At 59.5% G+C, this 17,222-nt stretch overlaps 1 protein-coding gene across 4 annotated transcripts in view; it reads right to left on the reverse strand.

Moving 5' to 3' along the window:
- Positions 1-16,003, reverse strand: part of COL2A1 (collagen type II alpha 1 chain) — a 31,302-nt gene extending 15,299 nt beyond the window's left edge. For 2 of the 4 annotated variants that reach the window (XM_036456971.2, XM_036456970.2), the window contains exons 1-18: positions 15,654-16,003; positions 11,362-11,568; positions 9,954-9,970; positions 9,738-9,770; positions 9,600-9,632; positions 9,451-9,504; positions 9,213-9,314; positions 8,137-8,214; positions 7,462-7,506; positions 7,308-7,361; positions 6,858-6,911; positions 6,033-6,086; positions 5,602-5,655; positions 5,416-5,469; positions 5,083-5,127; positions 4,538-4,591; positions 1,452-1,496; positions 967-1,020 (exon numbers count right to left, since the gene is read on the reverse strand). In XM_036456971.2, coding sequence (XP_036312864.1) covers positions 967-1,020; positions 1,452-1,496; positions 4,538-4,591; positions 5,083-5,127; positions 5,416-5,469; positions 5,602-5,655; positions 6,033-6,086; positions 6,858-6,911; positions 7,308-7,361; positions 7,462-7,506; positions 8,137-8,214; positions 9,213-9,314; positions 9,451-9,504; positions 9,600-9,632; positions 9,738-9,770; positions 9,954-9,970; positions 11,362-11,568; positions 15,654-15,738 — 1,122 coding nt within the window. In that variant the 5' untranslated portion in view covers positions 15,739-16,003. Of the gene's footprint in view, positions 1-966; positions 1,021-1,451; positions 1,497-4,537; positions 4,592-5,082; positions 5,128-5,415; positions 5,470-5,601; positions 5,656-6,032; positions 6,087-6,857; positions 6,912-7,307; positions 7,362-7,461; positions 7,507-8,136; positions 8,215-9,212; positions 9,315-9,450; positions 9,505-9,599; positions 9,633-9,737; positions 9,771-9,953; positions 9,971-10,366; positions 10,452-11,361; positions 11,569-15,653 lie in introns of those variants that run through there. The other 2 variants (XM_036456973.2, XM_045588994.1) reach the window with 2 other exon arrangements.
- Between the last annotated feature and the right edge of the window lie 1,219 nt (positions 16,004-17,222).

The following is a 17,222-nucleotide window of genomic DNA, read 5'->3' on the forward strand; positions in this document are numbered from 1 at the left end:
GAGGGCACGGCTCGCCACCCTCGGCTCGGGGCTGGCCCTTAGATCTGAGCCAGAACGCCAGGGCCAGTGCGAGCTAGGACAGCGCCCCCTTGCTCTCCCCTGCTCTGACTACCTATGGTCCAGTTCTCCCTGGCTTCCCGCAGCCCCCACCCCCGCAGTGGCATCTGCTTTTACTTTCATTTTTTCCTCAAAGCTCCAGCCGGGCGATCTGGACTCCGGAAGGCAGTCCCCGGGGAGGGCTGCTGACCCGCAGGGAAGGCAGGGCCTCCTCGCGTTTCTTCTCAGGCCATTATTTTCTAAAAGTCAGGCCCCCTCACCTTCCGCTGTCCCTCTTCACAATGGGCCTCCTTCACGCGGCTCCCAGGGCCTCAGACACTGTCTGGTTGCCATGGAAACCCCCAGGAGCTAAAAGCAACCTGATGCCAGTGACCACGCGGGGGCTGCTTATTCATCTCCGGCGGTGACAGGGAGAATTCCCAGGGACGTGTGCACTGGAGTGCCTGCTGTGCCTCGGGGGCCTTTCCCTGCACTGGCTGGCCTTCCACTGGCCTCTGTTCTTCCTCAGAAGGACTCACCTCACAGGGCTCGGCCCCGTGAAGCCGATAAAGCCGGGGGAGGGAAGCATGGAACCCGCTCCCGGCCCCTGTCCGTGTCCCTCCAACTCTCTTCCGGGTCCAGAGTCAGATGAGCTTTGCCTTCTTTCCTTCCATCCCTCCCAGGTCCCTGGCATCTCTCCCCCTTTCCTGGTCCTCCCTTCTCTGAAGCTGTAACTGTAGTCCTTCCAGCTCCTTATCCTTCCATCTCACCCTCCCTTCTAGCTGGCGACTCTGCAAAACGCCCGGCTCTTTTCCTGGGAGAGCGGCGGCAGGTGGGAGACATCCCTCAGGAGGGAAGGGGGTCGTCCAGGGGGCAATCGGCAGAGGACATGGGGAAAGGGGTTCCCGACTCAACCACCAGGGCACGCACCTTGGCACCGGGAGCTCCAGGGAAGCCAGGACCGCCTGCAGGACCCACGGGACCCTGGAGGAAGGAAGGGGTGAGAGGTGAATCCCATGTCTGGGCGGAATCTCTGCAGACCCCTGAGCGAGCGACCCCCGCACTGCCCACGCCTCCCACTTTTGTACTGATGTGGCTTTATGTCTCTGGTGGCTAAAAAGTCCCTGGGTGGAAACTGTCCCCCCTCCCCGCCAAGGGTCCCCAGGCCTGGCTTCAGACGGCAAGGCAAGACTCTGGTGAGAAGCAGACAATCCTCCCAGCTCTCTCTCTGTCTAGCCCTCCTCAAAAAACTGCTGAGAAGGTCGCTGAGAAAAACCAAACCACTGCTTTAAAGCTTGTTTTCAAGAAGCTCGAGCATCCTGCACCGATTCCTCCTCCTCCAGGAGAAGGCAGTGCCTCAGGGGGCTGGGGAAGGGGCCTCAAGACCACACCTGCCGAGGCCAAAATGGACTTACCGGAGGCCCTGCCGGGCCCGGCTGACCGTCGTTGCCCCGGGCACCCTGTGAGCAAGGAGAAGGAAGCAGACATGTGAGAAGTGCCACCTCGGTCCCTCCTGCCCACAGCCCCCCCCCCCCACAGACTCTGGGGGCAACGCTGTGCCTGGGTGTCCCCGCCCAGGGCTGAGCCCGAGGCTGGTGAGCTACGAGGTGGGACCAGAGGAAGGCCTGGCTGGGCATGGGCACAGGGGAACTGTGGGACAGCCCCATGGGAGGGAGCAGCCCGGCACCCCTCCATGGTGGCTGTGTGAATGCTCGTTCTCAGTTTAGATAAAGCTTGGGTAATTGGCCAGCTGTTCCTGTTTCTTTTGTTGCTGTTAGTCCTCACCCGAGGCTATTTTTTCCATTGATTTTTTAGAGAGAGTGAGGGGATGGGGGGGGGGGGGGGCAGGTGGAGAGAAACATCCATGCGAGAGAGACACATTGATTGGTGATTAATTGCCTCCTGAATAGGCCCCAACCCGGCGGGGGACGGTGGAGGGGATAAATCAGGTAAGTGCCCTTGACTGGGAATTGAACCCATGGCCCTTCAATGCGCAGGCCAAGGCTCTAGCACTGAGCCACACCAGCCAGGGCCCCATCATTTCTTAAACTTCAGAGTCCATCTCAAATATCCCCACCTTCAAGGCCAAGTTACCATTTAAAGTGTCAGAGAACTGACCGAGCCAAAGGAAAGTGGAATAGCCGAGGAGCAACCTTGACTGGGTTCCTCCCGCCGGCTCCTGGCGGGCAGGCTGCCAGGGCGTGGGAACCTCCCTGATGCCGCTTGGTCATGGCCTCCCCGGGGTTGACTCCAGCTGCCTCTGTGCTCCGGCCCCTCCCCACCTGCTACTAAGGACACTAAGAGGCTCACAGGGTGTCTGCCCAGGAGGGGGACAAGGTACCAGCACAGCCCGAGGACATGTCCGAGCCTGTGCCTCTGAGGCTCCTTTACACAGACAGGCAAGGCCGTGGCGCGTTCTCTCTCTCCCTCTCTCTCTGTCTCTCTCTGTCTCTGTCTCTCTCTCTGTGTCTCTCTCTGTCTCTCTGTCTCTCTCTCTCTCTCCCTCTCTCTCTGTCTCTCTCTGTCTCTGTCTCTCTCTCTGTGTCTCTGTCTCTGTCTCTCTCTCTCTCTCTTTTTGATCTGCACTTTCAGCATTTTCCCAGGGTTTGTGGTGAGCACCCCTCAGTGTATCTTTCAAGGCCCTGTAGGGCCCAGGGAACTTTCAACCAAACTCCAGGCCCCGTTAGGCTAGGCTGAGCTGAGCCGGGCACCTGGTCCTTGGCTGGGGACTAGGAGGGCCGAAGGCAACCTTTCCCGCCCACCTGCCCTGCCTCTGCCTCTCCGCGGCAGCTGCAGAAGGAGGATGCTTCAGGGGGAGCTCATGTTTTAAATGAGACCCTACGCTCCTTCCTGGCTGTGCTCCGTTCCTCCCGGCTGGCATTACGCAGGAAAGCGAGAGAAGTCTTGGGAAAGTGTCAGCAAAAACATAAAGCCCCAGCATTGGCCAGAGCGCCTTTGGGGCTGCCCTGACTGCTTCGGGAAGCTCTGGGGCACCCTCCCTCCAGGGCTCGGCCAAAGGAGAGGCCCGGGCTGGGCATGAGCAGAGGGGAACTGCGGTGAGGCTCCGGGAGGCCAGAGCTGGGGTGGCCTCTGAGGCTCTCCCTGCAGCAAGCCCCAGGGGAAGACACAGTCTGGCCCAAAGGGGGAGGGGGGATGGGGAGGGGAGGCATGTGACTGCAGCAGGCCGAGGCCAGCCCAGCCCAGTCCTGGCCCAGCCTTGCCGCCAGGCCTGCACGTGGAGCTATGTGCCGTTGTCAACCTTCTACGCCAAATCCTATGCACAGCCTGCCGGCTTGACTGCCATGGGGACCAGAACCAGGAAGCAGGGCCCACTGTGCCCAGGGAGGGGGAAACAGAGCCGGGGGTGCAGCCTGTCTTTGCCCCACCCAGGGGCAGCCACCGTGGCTCTGGGCCTGGCCAGAAAGCCAGAAGCCAGGCCCCGCTAATCTGAAGAAGCAGCGGTGCTTCTTGGCAGGCTCAGCGCCCTCTAATCCCCTCACACAGAGTGACCCCGGGACAAGGCACTTCAGCAGCTCCGGGTGACAAATGGGGGTCGTGGCCGCTGGTTCCTTCACTGATCTGCTTTGGAGAGCAGTTTCTGCCAAGCAGATACAGTATCTGGAAAGCAGCACCACGGGGTGAAGCCGGTTTACTTTGGCCAGCCAGCCCTGCGAGGACCGGTGAGGAGGGGCCCCAGCGCGTGGGTGGCCGGGGCACGAAGTCAACAGAAAGCATAATCTTTCTTAAACTCGGCTTTCACCGCCCCGCTCGCCCGACTGAGCGCCTGCAAGGGCCTCAGCTGCCAGGGGATCAGAGCTAGGCACCTGCACCTCCGACTGCAAATCCCCTCGCTTCTCATTCCCACATTTACAGGAGGCCACCCAAGCCTGCGGCTGCCAAGCATTGCCCTAAGCTATTTAACCTTCCTGTGCCTCGGCTTCTTCTTCTCTAAAATGGGGAGAAGAATGGAATCCACTCCTGGGATCTGGGGGAGGGTCAGATGAGGCAAGCGTGGAAGGCCTTGCACGGAGGAGGTGCCCGGGACACGGCGGCCCTGCTGGAGTGTGTCACGGTGACAGCAGCAGCAGGAGGCCAGGCAAAGGCTCTGTCCCAGGATACTAGGCTGCTACACTTTCTAGGGCATCATCCGAGTAACCAAGAGAACAAAAAGCAGCACCGCACTGCAGCCAGCCTAACTCTGTCCGGGAATTCAAACCGGATTGGCCGGGGAGTGGGTATCTATGTGCTGTTGAGAGGGTTGCCCGAATAATCCAGACTGGTTAAGAGAGAGTCCTGTCTTCCCACCACCTTCCCAGGGTCCGAGGGAGCAGGCCCAGCCTGGGAATCTGTGATGGCAGACCGGAGTGCAGCCTGAGGGATGATGGGACTCTACCCCTCCCAAGGTCGTGCTGAGAGTCAAGTGAGTTACTCCATGTGGAAGTGCCTCGTGAGCTCTAAAGTGCAGAGCAGATGGGGGCTTTGGGCCGCGTCACTCACTCACCACGGCGCCTGCAGGGCCAGTCCGTCCTCTCTCGCCAGGCAGGCCACGGGGACCCTGGAACACACAGGAACAGCACAGCGTGAGTTGGCTCAACAACACTACTTGCCATCCGGTCTACCTGCAAGCCCTTCCCGGACACCAGGACATCAGGACACCACGGGGAGGAAGCACGCAGGTGCCCAGCAGGCAGAGGTGTGGGAGTCCCAGCACACTGAAGGCCTGTCTGCCCCGAAGCACAGGCAGGCGCTCCTGTTACTGATCAGGATCCTGGTTACAGGCACAGCAGGCCTCTTAAACTGGATGTGTAACACTTCAAAGCACACCAAGTGTGTGAGGGCTGCTTCAAGGAACAGTTATGGAAGCCTCGGCCACATCATCTATTGAATAGGTTTTACTTTTTGCTCATAATGTGGATCAGTCTACAAAACTGAACATCTACTTTGCACAAAGGAAACCGGTTGTCTAGGGAGGGGCCTCTGCGGGGCTGGAGGTGTCTCAGCGTGTCCGGGGCCCTCCCTGCAGGGGGGATGGATGCTCATACTCACCATGGGGCCCGGAGAGCCATTCTCGCCAGGGGAGCCACTCTCGCCCTGGAAAAAAGATGCACACGGTCACTGACTGGGACCCCATCACCACCCCTCTCCCCCGAAAACTCCCAAGGAAGAGGCCGAAAGCTCAGGTCACCTCGCCTCGCACTGACACCCCCACGCTTCAGTTCTGTGAGGAACAGCCCTGAGCGTGCTTTGTCTGTCAGGACACAGGACTGGGTGCTGTTCTGACATCCTGACTCCACTAACCCAACAGTGTCTCCTTGACTGGGAAGGAGGACTCCCTCCCCTCCCTGTGCGCCCTGACCCAGCGCGCCTCCCGGTCCTCACCTTCACACCCGGAGCGCCAGCTTCGCCCTTAGCACCGTCCAGGCCGGGGTAGCCCTAGGGGACGAGAGAAAACGTCGATCGCACTTCTGGGAAACCGGATAGGAAGACGCACGCGTGTCCCCACATGCTTTTTTCTCTCCCCCGGGGCAATCCCTTCCTCCCAGCACCCTCACCCACAATACGTACTCTGTGACCTTTGACACCAGGAAGTCCTGGGGTTCCTGGGAAGCCGCGAGCACCCTGAATGCGAAGAGGAGATGTCAGGGCACAGAGCGGAGGAGCCCGGGGAAGGCTGCCCCAGCTGCTAGACAGCTTTGAGAGCCACTGCCTCAGCCGCCAGGGAGCAGGGAGAAGCCCGCACGTAGACGTTCTTTCCATAAATCCCAGAACTCCCACCACCTCCACCTGCCTCACCCCACCTCATGCAAAGGAGGTAGAAACAACAGCTGCCAGGCCTCCCCCGAGGACCCATGTTAAAATCACAGGCATGATCATCAGCATGAAGGTGCGATACAGGAGGGATGGGCGAGGTTTTAATTGTTAGCTCATTTTGGAAGTGAGCTAGCTGAGCTGGGTGAGTAAAGGGAGGTGCGAGGCTGGGGAAGGCGGGGCTTCACCTGAGGGCCGGGAGGGCCTCGTTCGCCAGATTTTCCAGGCTTTCCAGCTTCACCCTGCAGGAAGAGATGGGCCTCAGCTTCTTCAGAGATACGGTGGCGTGAGGGGGACAATCCCGACAGCGTCTCTCCTCTCAGCCCTCCATCCTCCGCCCGCCTGCTTGCTCATCTCCCTCGCCTTCTTCACTTTTCAGACTGCCCTCAAGGCCATTCCCAGGTCACAGGATTCTTGGGGACAGCTACATGCTGGGTGGCCACGCTCCTCCGTCCCCACCAGTCTCCACTTCCCCCGGGGGCTCTCTCTGCCCTTCGGAGCTCTGCTGGCAGGGCTCCCGTCCCTAGCCCGGGGAGGCTTGGCTCGCTAATGCCCGCCCTAAGCATAGCTCAGGGCCACCTCTGTCTCTTCCCTGTGTTGGCATCCTTTGTAGACAGCCTGACTCAGGCTGAGCTGTCTGAGCTCATTTACAATTAAGATAATGCTGGGTTGTTGAACGTTTCTTCCTTTGTTTTTTCTTCTCTGTGTCTTTTCCCCTGGTGTTCTCCTTCTCCCTTCTCTTGTTTCTCAATTTCCCTTTCCTGGAGCTAATGATGTTTTAATTATTTCCCTTCCCAGTGAGTCCACAGCCAGGACACTTGAAAGCAAAGTTGTAAGCAGGAGGGTAGACAGCAGACAGGATCCCAGACTCTGACCCGCCAGCCTCACCCCTTCGGGTGCCCCCCACCCGGGGCCACACCCATCACTGCCCAGCACACACACACGCGCACACACACACACACACACACACACACCCAGGCCTTTCACAGAGGCAGCCACTCACGAATACTCACATCGTCACCAGGCTTTCCAGGGGGGCCTGGAGGACCACGGGGACCCATGGGACCCTGCAAAGGAAGAGCGTTTAAGAGGAGGTTGAAGGGGGAAGACACTGAATCAGTGGACAGAGCTTTGAGACTGTAATTCTGGAAGCTAGTTCCCCTCTGAGGAAGGAAGATAGGAAAACCTCACTTTGTGCTCAGAGAGAGTCAAGGTGCAGAGCAGATCCCCGTAGGAGGCAGCAGACAGCTGGGCCAACGATGGGCCGAAGGGGACAGCTAGGACAGGCACCCTGCTTCTCTGTCTCTCATAGCTGAGAAGTGACACCTGGCTCTCCTCTGAGCCCCCCACTGTGGGAAAGCCCGGGAAGAGGCAATGAGTGTGAGACGGGACAATGACAGGCCTGGGGTCTGAGTGGTTCATCTGGGAGACTCCCCAGGAGGAGGGCCCGCGCTGGTACTCACAGAGACACCAGGTTCCCCGGGTTCACCAGGGTTGCCTTGAAATCCTTGAGGTCCCTAAAAAGTAAAGAGAGAATCCAAGGTTGGCCCCCACAAACTGACAGGGGGCTTGAAAGCGGCTGCGCTGTCCCCCGAGAAGAAAAGAGCCGGTACTTACAGGGGCACCAGCGGGGCCTGGAGGTCCTCGAGGTCCCATGGGGCCCTGCATCGGGACAGAAAACGAGGAGGTTCCTTGGAATTGCTTCCCCAGAGGCCTCCAGGGTGCCACCTCCTTGTGGCCAGCAGCCCAGACAAAGGACAAGGAGCTGCTCTGTGGGCAGGGGGCCTGCCGGGGCTGCTCCCTCTCATTTCCCACTCCCCACGCAACAATCCATTTTTATTTATAGGCACCATTTGGACAGAAGAGCTGGCCTCGCTTTCTCCTGGACAGCAGCCATGTTTACGAACGTCTGAGTTTCATTTAGCCCGTGCCAAGTCGGAGCTGCAGGGCTGAGATTTCCTGCTGGAAGTCTTGTGGATGCGGAGAACAGTGGCTGCTGTCTGCATTCTTCAGTTCTCATTCCAAAAGCAATAGCAAGCGGCCTTCTAGCAGATCGGCCTATATGCATCTCTCCATCCTCATTCTTCTTAGCTGCCCCAGCACATCATTAAAACTGGCATCCACGGCCATTAAACACCAAATGCTTTGGGCTAACTAAACGGGAGGTTACCTAACGGATGGAGAAGAGCTGCTCTAAGCAATTATCTGAAAAGTGAGGCTGACAGAGTCTCTGGCTCTGCTAAGGGCCTCCGTCTGCCATTTTGGCTGCACAGATTCGGTGTCTTCTCTTACCATTGGTCCTTGCATTACTCCCATCTGCGCACCACCAGCCTTCTCATCGAATCCTCCAGCCATCTGGGCGGCAAAGTTCTGCAAACAAGCCCAACAACATTAGGAGCTTGAGTGGCCTTAGGTTCTCCCTACTTGGCTAGGTAAGCTATCTCTGCGTAGAAAACCTATTTTAGATAAAACTCTTAATTGTTGGAGATTAACCTAGCATTGATCAGAATCACAAGTGGTTCCTGAAAAACACTTTGGAAATGTGTGTTTAGAGGACAGTGGGCATAATCATTTTCCCAGAAGATTAAGCATTACATGGAAGAGCATTAGTTATTTGCATTTCATTTGATAAAATTGTTATTTTTTAATCCTAAAATATTAAATATGCTAACATACATTGAAAAATATGACTAAAATGTAACTTTTAAAGGTGGTTCCCCCCCACCACCACCACCATCACCAAGACTTCAATGCCCAGCAAAAGACTAAAATTCAAGGTCTTGAAATATTTTAGCAAGGGATGGAGTAGGCGTCAGTGAGTTTAAAGTTTAAACATTTAAAACATAACCAACATCAAAATGGCAAGCCTGAAGGCACTGGGCAATAATATAATTTGTTGATTGGTTTGATTCCAAAAACGACTTTAGCCACACACCTTCACTCAGTGGGGCTCTTTCATGAGAATGAATAGTGGCTTGGAATGTACTTGGCAAAGACCAAGGAGAAATGTCTTCCAAGGACAGTGGTCACCCTTCTTCCAGGGAACTACAAGCGCCCAGTCATCCTGTCCCCCGGCCCCCACACCCACTCCCAAGAGCTGACCACACAGGACAGACGCTGGGGAGCCAGGTAACTGGAGACGTTCTTTGCAGAAACCCAGTTGAGTGAAAAAAAAGCCAGCCCTTAGTGCCACAGGCTCATGCCTAATATGTGATTCCGCTAAATTACAGGCCGGGGGAGAGGCCCAGGGGCCGGCTGTGTACACACTGCCGGCAGCCCTGGGAGCCAGCCAGGTAAGTGTGAGTAGCAATTTAGAAGCCACATTTCTGGAGGGACATCCTCAAGGAAGGGGATATAAGGATACTTACTCCACCAAGGCCCGGGGGACCCGGGGGGCCAGGAGGGCCAGGGGGGCCAGGATTTCCAGGGGTCCCAGGCTCTCCATCTCTGCCGCGAGGTCCAGGGGCACCCTTGGCGAAAAGAGGGAAAGGTGCCAATGGGAAGCAGTGTTAGTGCGAGAGCCCTCTGTCCACTGGCTGCCCTGGAGGTGGTGGTTGGGCACGGAGCGGGTCTTAGAAGGCTGGCAGCACCGTTTTCTCTACTCACTTTTTCACCTTTGTCACCACGATCACCTCTGGGTCCTTGTTCACCGGCAGGTCCCTGAAGGGGAAGAAACGTTGAGATCACACCGTGACCAGGGCCTGCAGACCGGTAACTTGAGGAAAGGGCAGAGGAATGGCTTTCTCCCTTCTTACCTGAGGCCCAGGGGGTCCTTTGGGTCCTACAATCTGTAAGAGAGAGAGACCCACAGAACCGCAAGTTAGAGGGGACCACGAGGAAATGACCCAGTGAGGGCATAGGAGCCACATGGCGCGAGAGTAATTTTTACTTACATCCTTGATGTCTCCAGGTTCTCCTTTCTGTCCCTAGAACAGGACACAGTCTCAGGACAGAGCAGAGCAAGCCTACCAAGCCCCAAACACAAAGCCCTGCCCAAGGTGCCCCCTGAAACAAGCCTCTGCTCACATCTCAAACGTGACAGGCTGTATGGGCATAGCATTGCTCCCGAAGAAGGAACTAGAAAGGCAAACGCAAAAAAGAAAACTCACCTTTGGTCCTGGGTGCCCTGCAAGTGGAAAAAACAGAGAAGGAGAACGTAAGACTTGTGAGACAGAGAAGTATGAGTCCTTGTCACTCACACACTTTTTACGGAATCAAACCCAAAGAAGGACACAACCGAGGAAGGAGGCAGCTTCCTGTTCCTCCTGAACCCTCTGCTGGGGTGTTAAGAGCTACTGGGGTCCTGGGCTTGCTGAGGTCCCATGAGGAATGGAGGTGACCCAGACTTCGTTATTCAAAACGCAGCCGGCATGCAAGAGAATGGAGCGGGGCAGAGAAAAGAGAAGAACGAAGAGCTCAAGGTCTGATCAGCCACCCAGAAAGCCCCGAAAGCAGCAGTTCAGTCTCTTTCTTTCCCCCACAAGCCCTCCCAAAGGAAGTTAGGTAGTTAAAAAGGTCTTACATTCAGGCTGGGTCTCCTTGAAGCAAGCACAAGAAAACAAAAACAGCAGGCACAGCGTTATCCAGGGCATCACAGCCAGTGCCACCCCAAGCCAGTGCCCTCCTGCCCTTGGTAATAGCAACAATAAAGGCGACCCACACTTCCCTCAGAGGCCCCCTCAGGGATGATCTGGGAATCTGGGCCCTCCAAGCAGCTTCCCCAAGCAGCTCCCCAGGGCTGGTGGCAGTGTTAAGGAAAGGCAACCTCTCGCTTCCTTTCAAGTGCTTCTCTACCTGAACAGAAAGGGGACCGTGAGGCCACCCACGAGGCCTGGACATGGGTCCCCATCCCTCTGCAGGGAGACAGGGCAGGTAAGGGAGTGCTGCGGAGGTCACCTGCGCACGCATCATCCGCCAGCACTGATCCCAGCTGGGAGTTAACTGCCCACCAGAGTGCAGGCCCAGGACGCAGTCCCAGCCCCATCTCCACCTTCACCCGTCGGACTCCCAGAGGCCCGCTCCTCCTCTGACTAACGTGCTTCTGAGCTGGCAGCCCGCTCCCCAAGAGGGAGAAACAAATGGAATCTGCCATCGATGTTCCCATCTCTGTCCCCGCGGCCTGCAGAGGCTTCCCCTCACCAGAGACCCTGTCTGTAGGGGCCTCCTGAGGAGAAGGGGGGGTTCCCTCGGCGGCTCGGCCAGATGGAACATTCCATCTCCACTGAGGCTCGAACCGTTTGCAGGGATATTCCAGAGGCACTTTGAGGAATCACTCCGTCCTTCCCTGTGTCTGGGAAGCACACGGTTTGGAGGGAAGGAAGGACCCTCTCATGTGGGAGGCTCCCTCACGTTTCAACCTGCCAGCGAGAAGTGGCCTTTCCTCTCAGCCTCAGCAGCCGGGGCCCCATGGATAGCCGGCCCCTCGGCTCTGCAGAGGTGACCGGCATCCATGGGAAGGCAGTTGCTGCACCTGCAAGTAATTTATTTATGTGGGGCAGGAAATAAATAAATTACGACCACTGGCAGTGGCGAGGTCAGTTGAGCAGATGGGGCAGCACTCTCCGAAGGGGGTCTCGGGGCTGAGGCAGTCTTTCATGTCTTCACAGATTATGTCGTCGCAGAGGACGGTCCCAGTGTCACAGACACAGATCCGGCAGGGCTCGGGCTTCCACACATCCTTATCATTATACCTCTGCCCGTCCTGCACGCAGCTGCCAGCCTTCTCTGCACCAAGGGCGGAGCAGGAGAAGCACAGAGCCAAGGGAAGGAGGGGGCGGGGGTCAGAAGAGAAAAAGAGAAAGAGGTTGCAGTCAACGTGATGTCCTTCGAAGGCTGGAGTGTGTGGCCTCGGGCCACCCAAACACAAAGGACTTGAACATTATTTTTCTAAGACATCGTTCATGCTCCCATGTTTCCAGCAAATAGGGATTGCATGCCTCGCACTATGCTGTCTGGTCACCAGTGAAAATCCTGAGCCAGCAACGAAGGCGGGAGGGGGCACGGTGACCTGACTGTGCAGCGCTGTCTTCTCTCCCTGCCTCTAGCATGAGCCCTGATGACGGGGCAGAGGGGCAGCGGCAAATGAGAGTGGGAGCAGGGCCAGATGAGACTGAATGGGACTCAAGGACTGGGCAGCTAGACAAGCGGGGGAAAGGGAGACACCCTCTGCCCAGCACAGGAACAGGGGCCTTCTTTTTCCACCTTCCCCTCGGAATGCCGGGATTCCCTAAATATCACTGACAGCTAATAGTCAGAAGACATGTAGAACATTCTACCCACAAAAATTAGTCTCTAAACAGCCAGGTTCCTACTGTGGACATGGGGTGGAGCAGATGAAAGAAGGAGCTATTCGAATTAGGATCTTGTCCCATTCTTTAAGCTATATTAGGATTAGGGCCAATTGGGGGAGGAAGATAGGCCCATTCCAACAACACACTTGGACCCCAAGCGGGCTAATAAAATGTCCTGGGAGGCCAGCAGGGCCAGAGGGCCACTACTGTAGCCCTCCCTGGAGAAGGCCTGCCTCCATCTGCAGGGCAGGGGGCTTCGGATGCTGGGCCTGGGCTCAGATTAACCGGTGAGGGCCTGGCCTGGCCTAAGAATGCAGACCAGGAATGGGAGGGACTAGTCCCTTCCACAGCGTCCTGCCATCTGGCACCCACCCTGCCAATGAAACCTGCGCTGACAAGAGCGCTCAGAGAGAGCGCCAGGGGCGGGAGAGCCCGCACCACGCGCTCGGGAGCGCCCAGCGCTGTTTTTCTCATCAACATCCCCAAAGCAATGGCAAGGGCAGGGGATGAATAATAGGAAAGAGCCACAAACCAGGTGGGCGGAGACCGGGCCGGGCTTGCCCCCTGCTCTTTAAGCAGACTCTGAAAATCTAAAGATAAACCTCTCTCTCTCCTCTCTCTTTTTTTCTTTTCCACTAGAAGAAATCCTCTCCGCCTTTAGGCAGGACCATCCGGAGGAAGGGGGTAGGGGAGATCCCAAAGCCGCTGGGACACACCCACCCCTAAAATTGCTGGCACTTGTAGAAAGCCCGCTGCGGGGAAGGGGAAGGGGAAGGAGGAGAGGTTAACGGTCTCTGGTCCGCACTGAGGGGAGAGCCCACTCCCACCTAAGAAGGCCCGGAATGCAAAGAGGGGGAAAACGCTGGCAGAGGGAGGTGCACCCCCCATGCGGATCGGATTTCGCTCGGCGAGGCCGCCGGGATGCGCGGGCGCAGGGGCGGGGCCGGCGGCCTGGGTGTGAGAGCCGCTGGGTGCCCCTCGGTGGAGGCGGCGCTGGACGCGGCTCGCCCACAGACACCGGGAGGGTGAAGCGTGGGATTCAGTGGCTGCCCCAGAAAGGAGCCAGCGCCGTAACCGGATCCTCTAGGTGTGGACGGAGGAGCCCAGCGCCCCCGTAATTGCCGTTCCCAGCGGCCGCCGATAGCATCCCGGCGCGCCCGATCGGGTTCCGCTCATTACGCGGCGCCGTGTGAGGAGCCTTTGTGGCCGCTCAAAGCCGCCTCTTTCGGGGAACGGCCTCGCTCCCCGCCGCCGCGCTGCGCGGGGCCGGAGCCCGGGAGGCGGCGGCGGCGGGCGGGCGGGCACAGGGAGGCCTTGGGGGGGAGGGTGTCGGGGAATCCGGGGGAGCCCACCGGACCCCGCCTCGCATGAATGGGGCTTTTCTCGAGCGCACACAGAGCCCGATTCACAGGTCCCCGCGAGGAACCAGCTTAAATAAATACGGGCAGCGTTTCAGCCCCATCTGGAAGCCATCGCTGCCAATCTCCCAACGCAAACAAGCCTCACAAAGGAGGATTGAGGTCTCTCCCCCCCGCCCCTTCGCCGAGGAGCGCTTTCGGAGGCGCGAGGGTTGTGAAATGCAGATGTGGGTCAGAGACGCCACCGCCAGCGAGTTTCTCCAACTCTTGGAAAGACGGGGAGGAGGGGCGTGCCCGGGCTCCGGGTTTTGGACATTCCTGGCGTCCACGCCACCGACTGGGCAGTCTTTCCCCGCGTCCAGTAGTGAGGTCCGCCGACCGTAGGGGATGGGGATTGTGGAGCCGGGACACTCCGGGGCGCAAAAACCAGCTCCTGGAATGCGCTCTCCCTGGGGAGGAGATGCAGCGCCTGGAAGAGCTGGGCCCGCGAAACTGCGGAATTCTCTCCCTTTCGAGGAAGCGGCGGCGGGGAGAGAGCTCTGCCGCTGAAGGGAGCGCCTCCAATGGGGGGGGGGGGGGGAGCGGAGAGAGAATTGGGGATTATTTTACGGTCATCTGGCTAATTCCTCTGTGCGCCACAGCCTAGGTCCATCAAGAAAACAGCTTTGTGGGTGTGTTCATGTGCATGTAGGATAAAATATATAATCAGCCTACGTTTACAGGACGCCATACAGACACCGCATTCCAACAGGTGCCCCAGCGCGCACCGCCCAGCCTCCGGGCCCCATCCCTGGCCCCAGGCCTCCTGCGGCTGCGCAGCGTACCCCCAGCCTGCCCCCGCCCGCCTGGGTCAGCCGCTCTAAGGAGCGGAAAGTCCTTCAAGAACCATCTCTGTGGACAGCCCGGTGGCAGACGAGACAGCACTGAGCCTCCTCCGGGGACTATGATTCCCCCCTATCTCCTCCCTCCCCCCCTTCCCCAAAAAAGAAAAGGTTGCCCTGCGATTGATTTACAATCTGTAACATACAAAGACAGGGCTGGAATCCCAGCCGTCGGAAACATGCCCAAACACGTGGAAGAAAGGGGAAAAAAAGTCTCTCTACCTAATACACTTTCCAGGCTTCGTCTGTCCTGAATCTAATCCCAGACTGGAGAAGGGCTTTGCGGAAAGGAGGCCGTGGCATGGTGCGGCCCCAACCGCCCTGGAACCAGGTTGTAAAGCTGCCATCTATCCCTAACTGTATTGGGTTGGAATAGTTACGGCAATCGACCCACTGTGTGTACACACACACACACACACACACACACACACGCACGCAGCCTGGCCCAGGGAGTTTCAGAAGCAGAAAAGTACTAACTCCTTGCAGTACCTCCGGGGGTTCAGGGAGGAAGACCACGGAGAGGGGGCGCTATTTCGGGGATGGGGGCGTTGGAAAAGCACAGTCTGATTGGAATGTGATCACCTTTCAGATTGCCGCTCTCGTGGGGAGTTTCAGGGGGAAAGCCGAGAGGCGGGAGGGGGGCTGCACCTTGCTCCGTCCAGCCAGCCCAGAGGGGGAGGGAGCCGCGCCGAGGTCTCAGGGCGCCTCTCCGCAGCCTTTCTTTGTGGCCTCGGATTTCAGCCCACCCGCTTCAGGGCATCTCCTTTGTCTGCCTCCTCTCCGAACCCCCCAGCGACCAACCCCCTGACACGGCTTGCAAGGTCCACCCCTCGGCGCCGGCTGGCTCCCTCGCTAGCCCTTTCTCTCCTGCTTCTAAGAACAACGGGCCACGACCTGTGTTTGCTGAGCTCTGAGTGCTTCGAGGAGGCGAGGTGTGTGCGTGCGCTTCCTAATCGTCCAAACCGGTGGAAAAGAGCGCGCCGAGCTCTGTGCGCAAGCCTCTCCAACTTTGCTTTTTTCATATCCGAGGCCGAGGAGGGACCTGCAAATGCCTCCAGCCGTACCCCGCTGGGATGACTCGGGGCAGAGCCGCCGCCTTGCAGACCTGCCTCCGCTCGGCGAGCCCCCGAGCCCCCTGAGCACCAGTCTCGGCTCACGGGGACCCCAGGAGCCGCTCCAACCCGGACCCGCGGGCTTCGGAGCAGCGGGGATCGGCTCGGAGGATGCGGAGGGGGGGCAGCACGGAGAAAGGGCGGCGGGTGGGGACCCGGGCGACTTACGGACATTCTGGCCGTGACACCGGAGGACCGCGGCGGCGAGCAGCGTCAGCAGCACCAGCGTCTGGGGAGCCCCGAGGCGGAGCATGGCTCACCGCGGGCCTGGCGGGCCGGCCGGGCGGAGCGCAGCGCAGAGGCGGCGGGAGCGCGGCGTGGGTGCGGGTCTCACCGCGCCCTCATGCAGGAGCCCGGGGAGCGGGAGGAGGACGAGGCAGGAGACCCGGCAGCCCGGCGGCGCTCTGCGTCCTCTCCCCGCCGCGGCGCCCGTTATATGCGCCGGGCCCGGCTGGAGGCTGGTGCACCGGCCCAAACCGCGGGCCGCCCCCGGCCCCCAGCGGGGCTGTAACCTGAGACCCCGCCCCCGGAGCCCGCCCCGGCCCCGCCGGAGCCCGCACCTGCCCGGCCCCCGGGCCCGGACCCCCTCTCCGCTAGCCCGGCTTCCTGCCCCCCGCTCCCAGGCTGCCGAGTGGCCTGATCGGGCGGGGCGCCGAGTCGGCCCCTGTCCCCCCACCACCCCGCCTCCCATCGGGGGCTGCGGCGCTGCCCCCTCCGACCGACCGCAGTCCAGGAGGGGGGCCTCCGGCCCCTCCCCTCGGAGCGCTGCCCGGTCGGAGGGGCGGGGGTGTTTGCAGAGGCTCAGGCCGCGGGCCCGGGACTGATGGGACGGAAAAGACTTGGGAAGGAGGAGGGGAAAGTGGCAGCAAGGAGCAGCGCGGGAGGTAGAGGGGGCGCCGCGTTGGGACCTTGGGCTGCGAGGGCGTGGGGGCAGGGCGCTGGCTAGGGGGGCGCAGGAAGGTATCTGGAACCCTAAATCTTGGCGACTGGCAAGCAGGGTCAAGTCTGGGGGCCCCTTTCCGGGGTACCTGGCCCACGGGCTCCCACCTGGATGTTCAGAGGACAGCCTTACCCCCTCCCCCACCCCACCCGGCCCTGCGATGAAAGAGCCTCCTCTGGAGCCCGGGCAGACGCGGCCGGAGGATGGCCAGGAAAGGGGCCGGAGCGCCCAGCACAGAGGAGACCTGTGTGCGGCGGGGGAGGGAGGGCGGAGGCCGGTCCTGGGAAGGGGATCGAGGAGCCAGGGAGGACGGAGAGAGCCGAGACTAAACCGTGCACGCTGCCCAGGTGGGGGACTGTCTAGATCCGGGCTCAGACGTGGTGTCTGCTCTTCCTGGCCCGGCTCCGGAGTCCGGGGGGAGTGGGCGCTGCCGCCCTGGGTGAGCAGCTCCAGCCAGAGACGGTTGGTCACTCCGCAGCCCCGTCCAGGGAGCGAGGAGGCCTCTCCAGCTGGACAGAGTTCCGTGAGCCAAGGGAGATGCCAGGATTTCCTAGCTGGCCCCCTGGCCCTCGGCTCCCCACCTCGCCTCACCTTCTTTGGTGAGCGCCCGCTCGCACCTCCGGCCCAGGGCTCAGCTGTGCTCCCCGCCTGCCTCCTGCTGCCTACTTTGATAAGACGGAGGAAAAGACCCCAACGGGCCTTCTTGCTCTTAAGGAGCCAGTTTTCTGTCCCTGAGGATTGTACGGTTCCCCCAAAAAACTTCAGGCAAATACAAGCCTGCATGAAGCTCAGAATTG

The sequence above is a fragment of the Pipistrellus kuhlii genome, unplaced genomic scaffold (genome assembly GCF_014108245.1).
Source record: "Pipistrellus kuhlii isolate mPipKuh1 unplaced genomic scaffold, mPipKuh1.p scaffold_m20_p_3, whole genome shotgun sequence".
NCBI lineage: Eukaryota > Metazoa > Chordata > Mammalia > Chiroptera > Vespertilionidae > Pipistrellus > Pipistrellus kuhlii.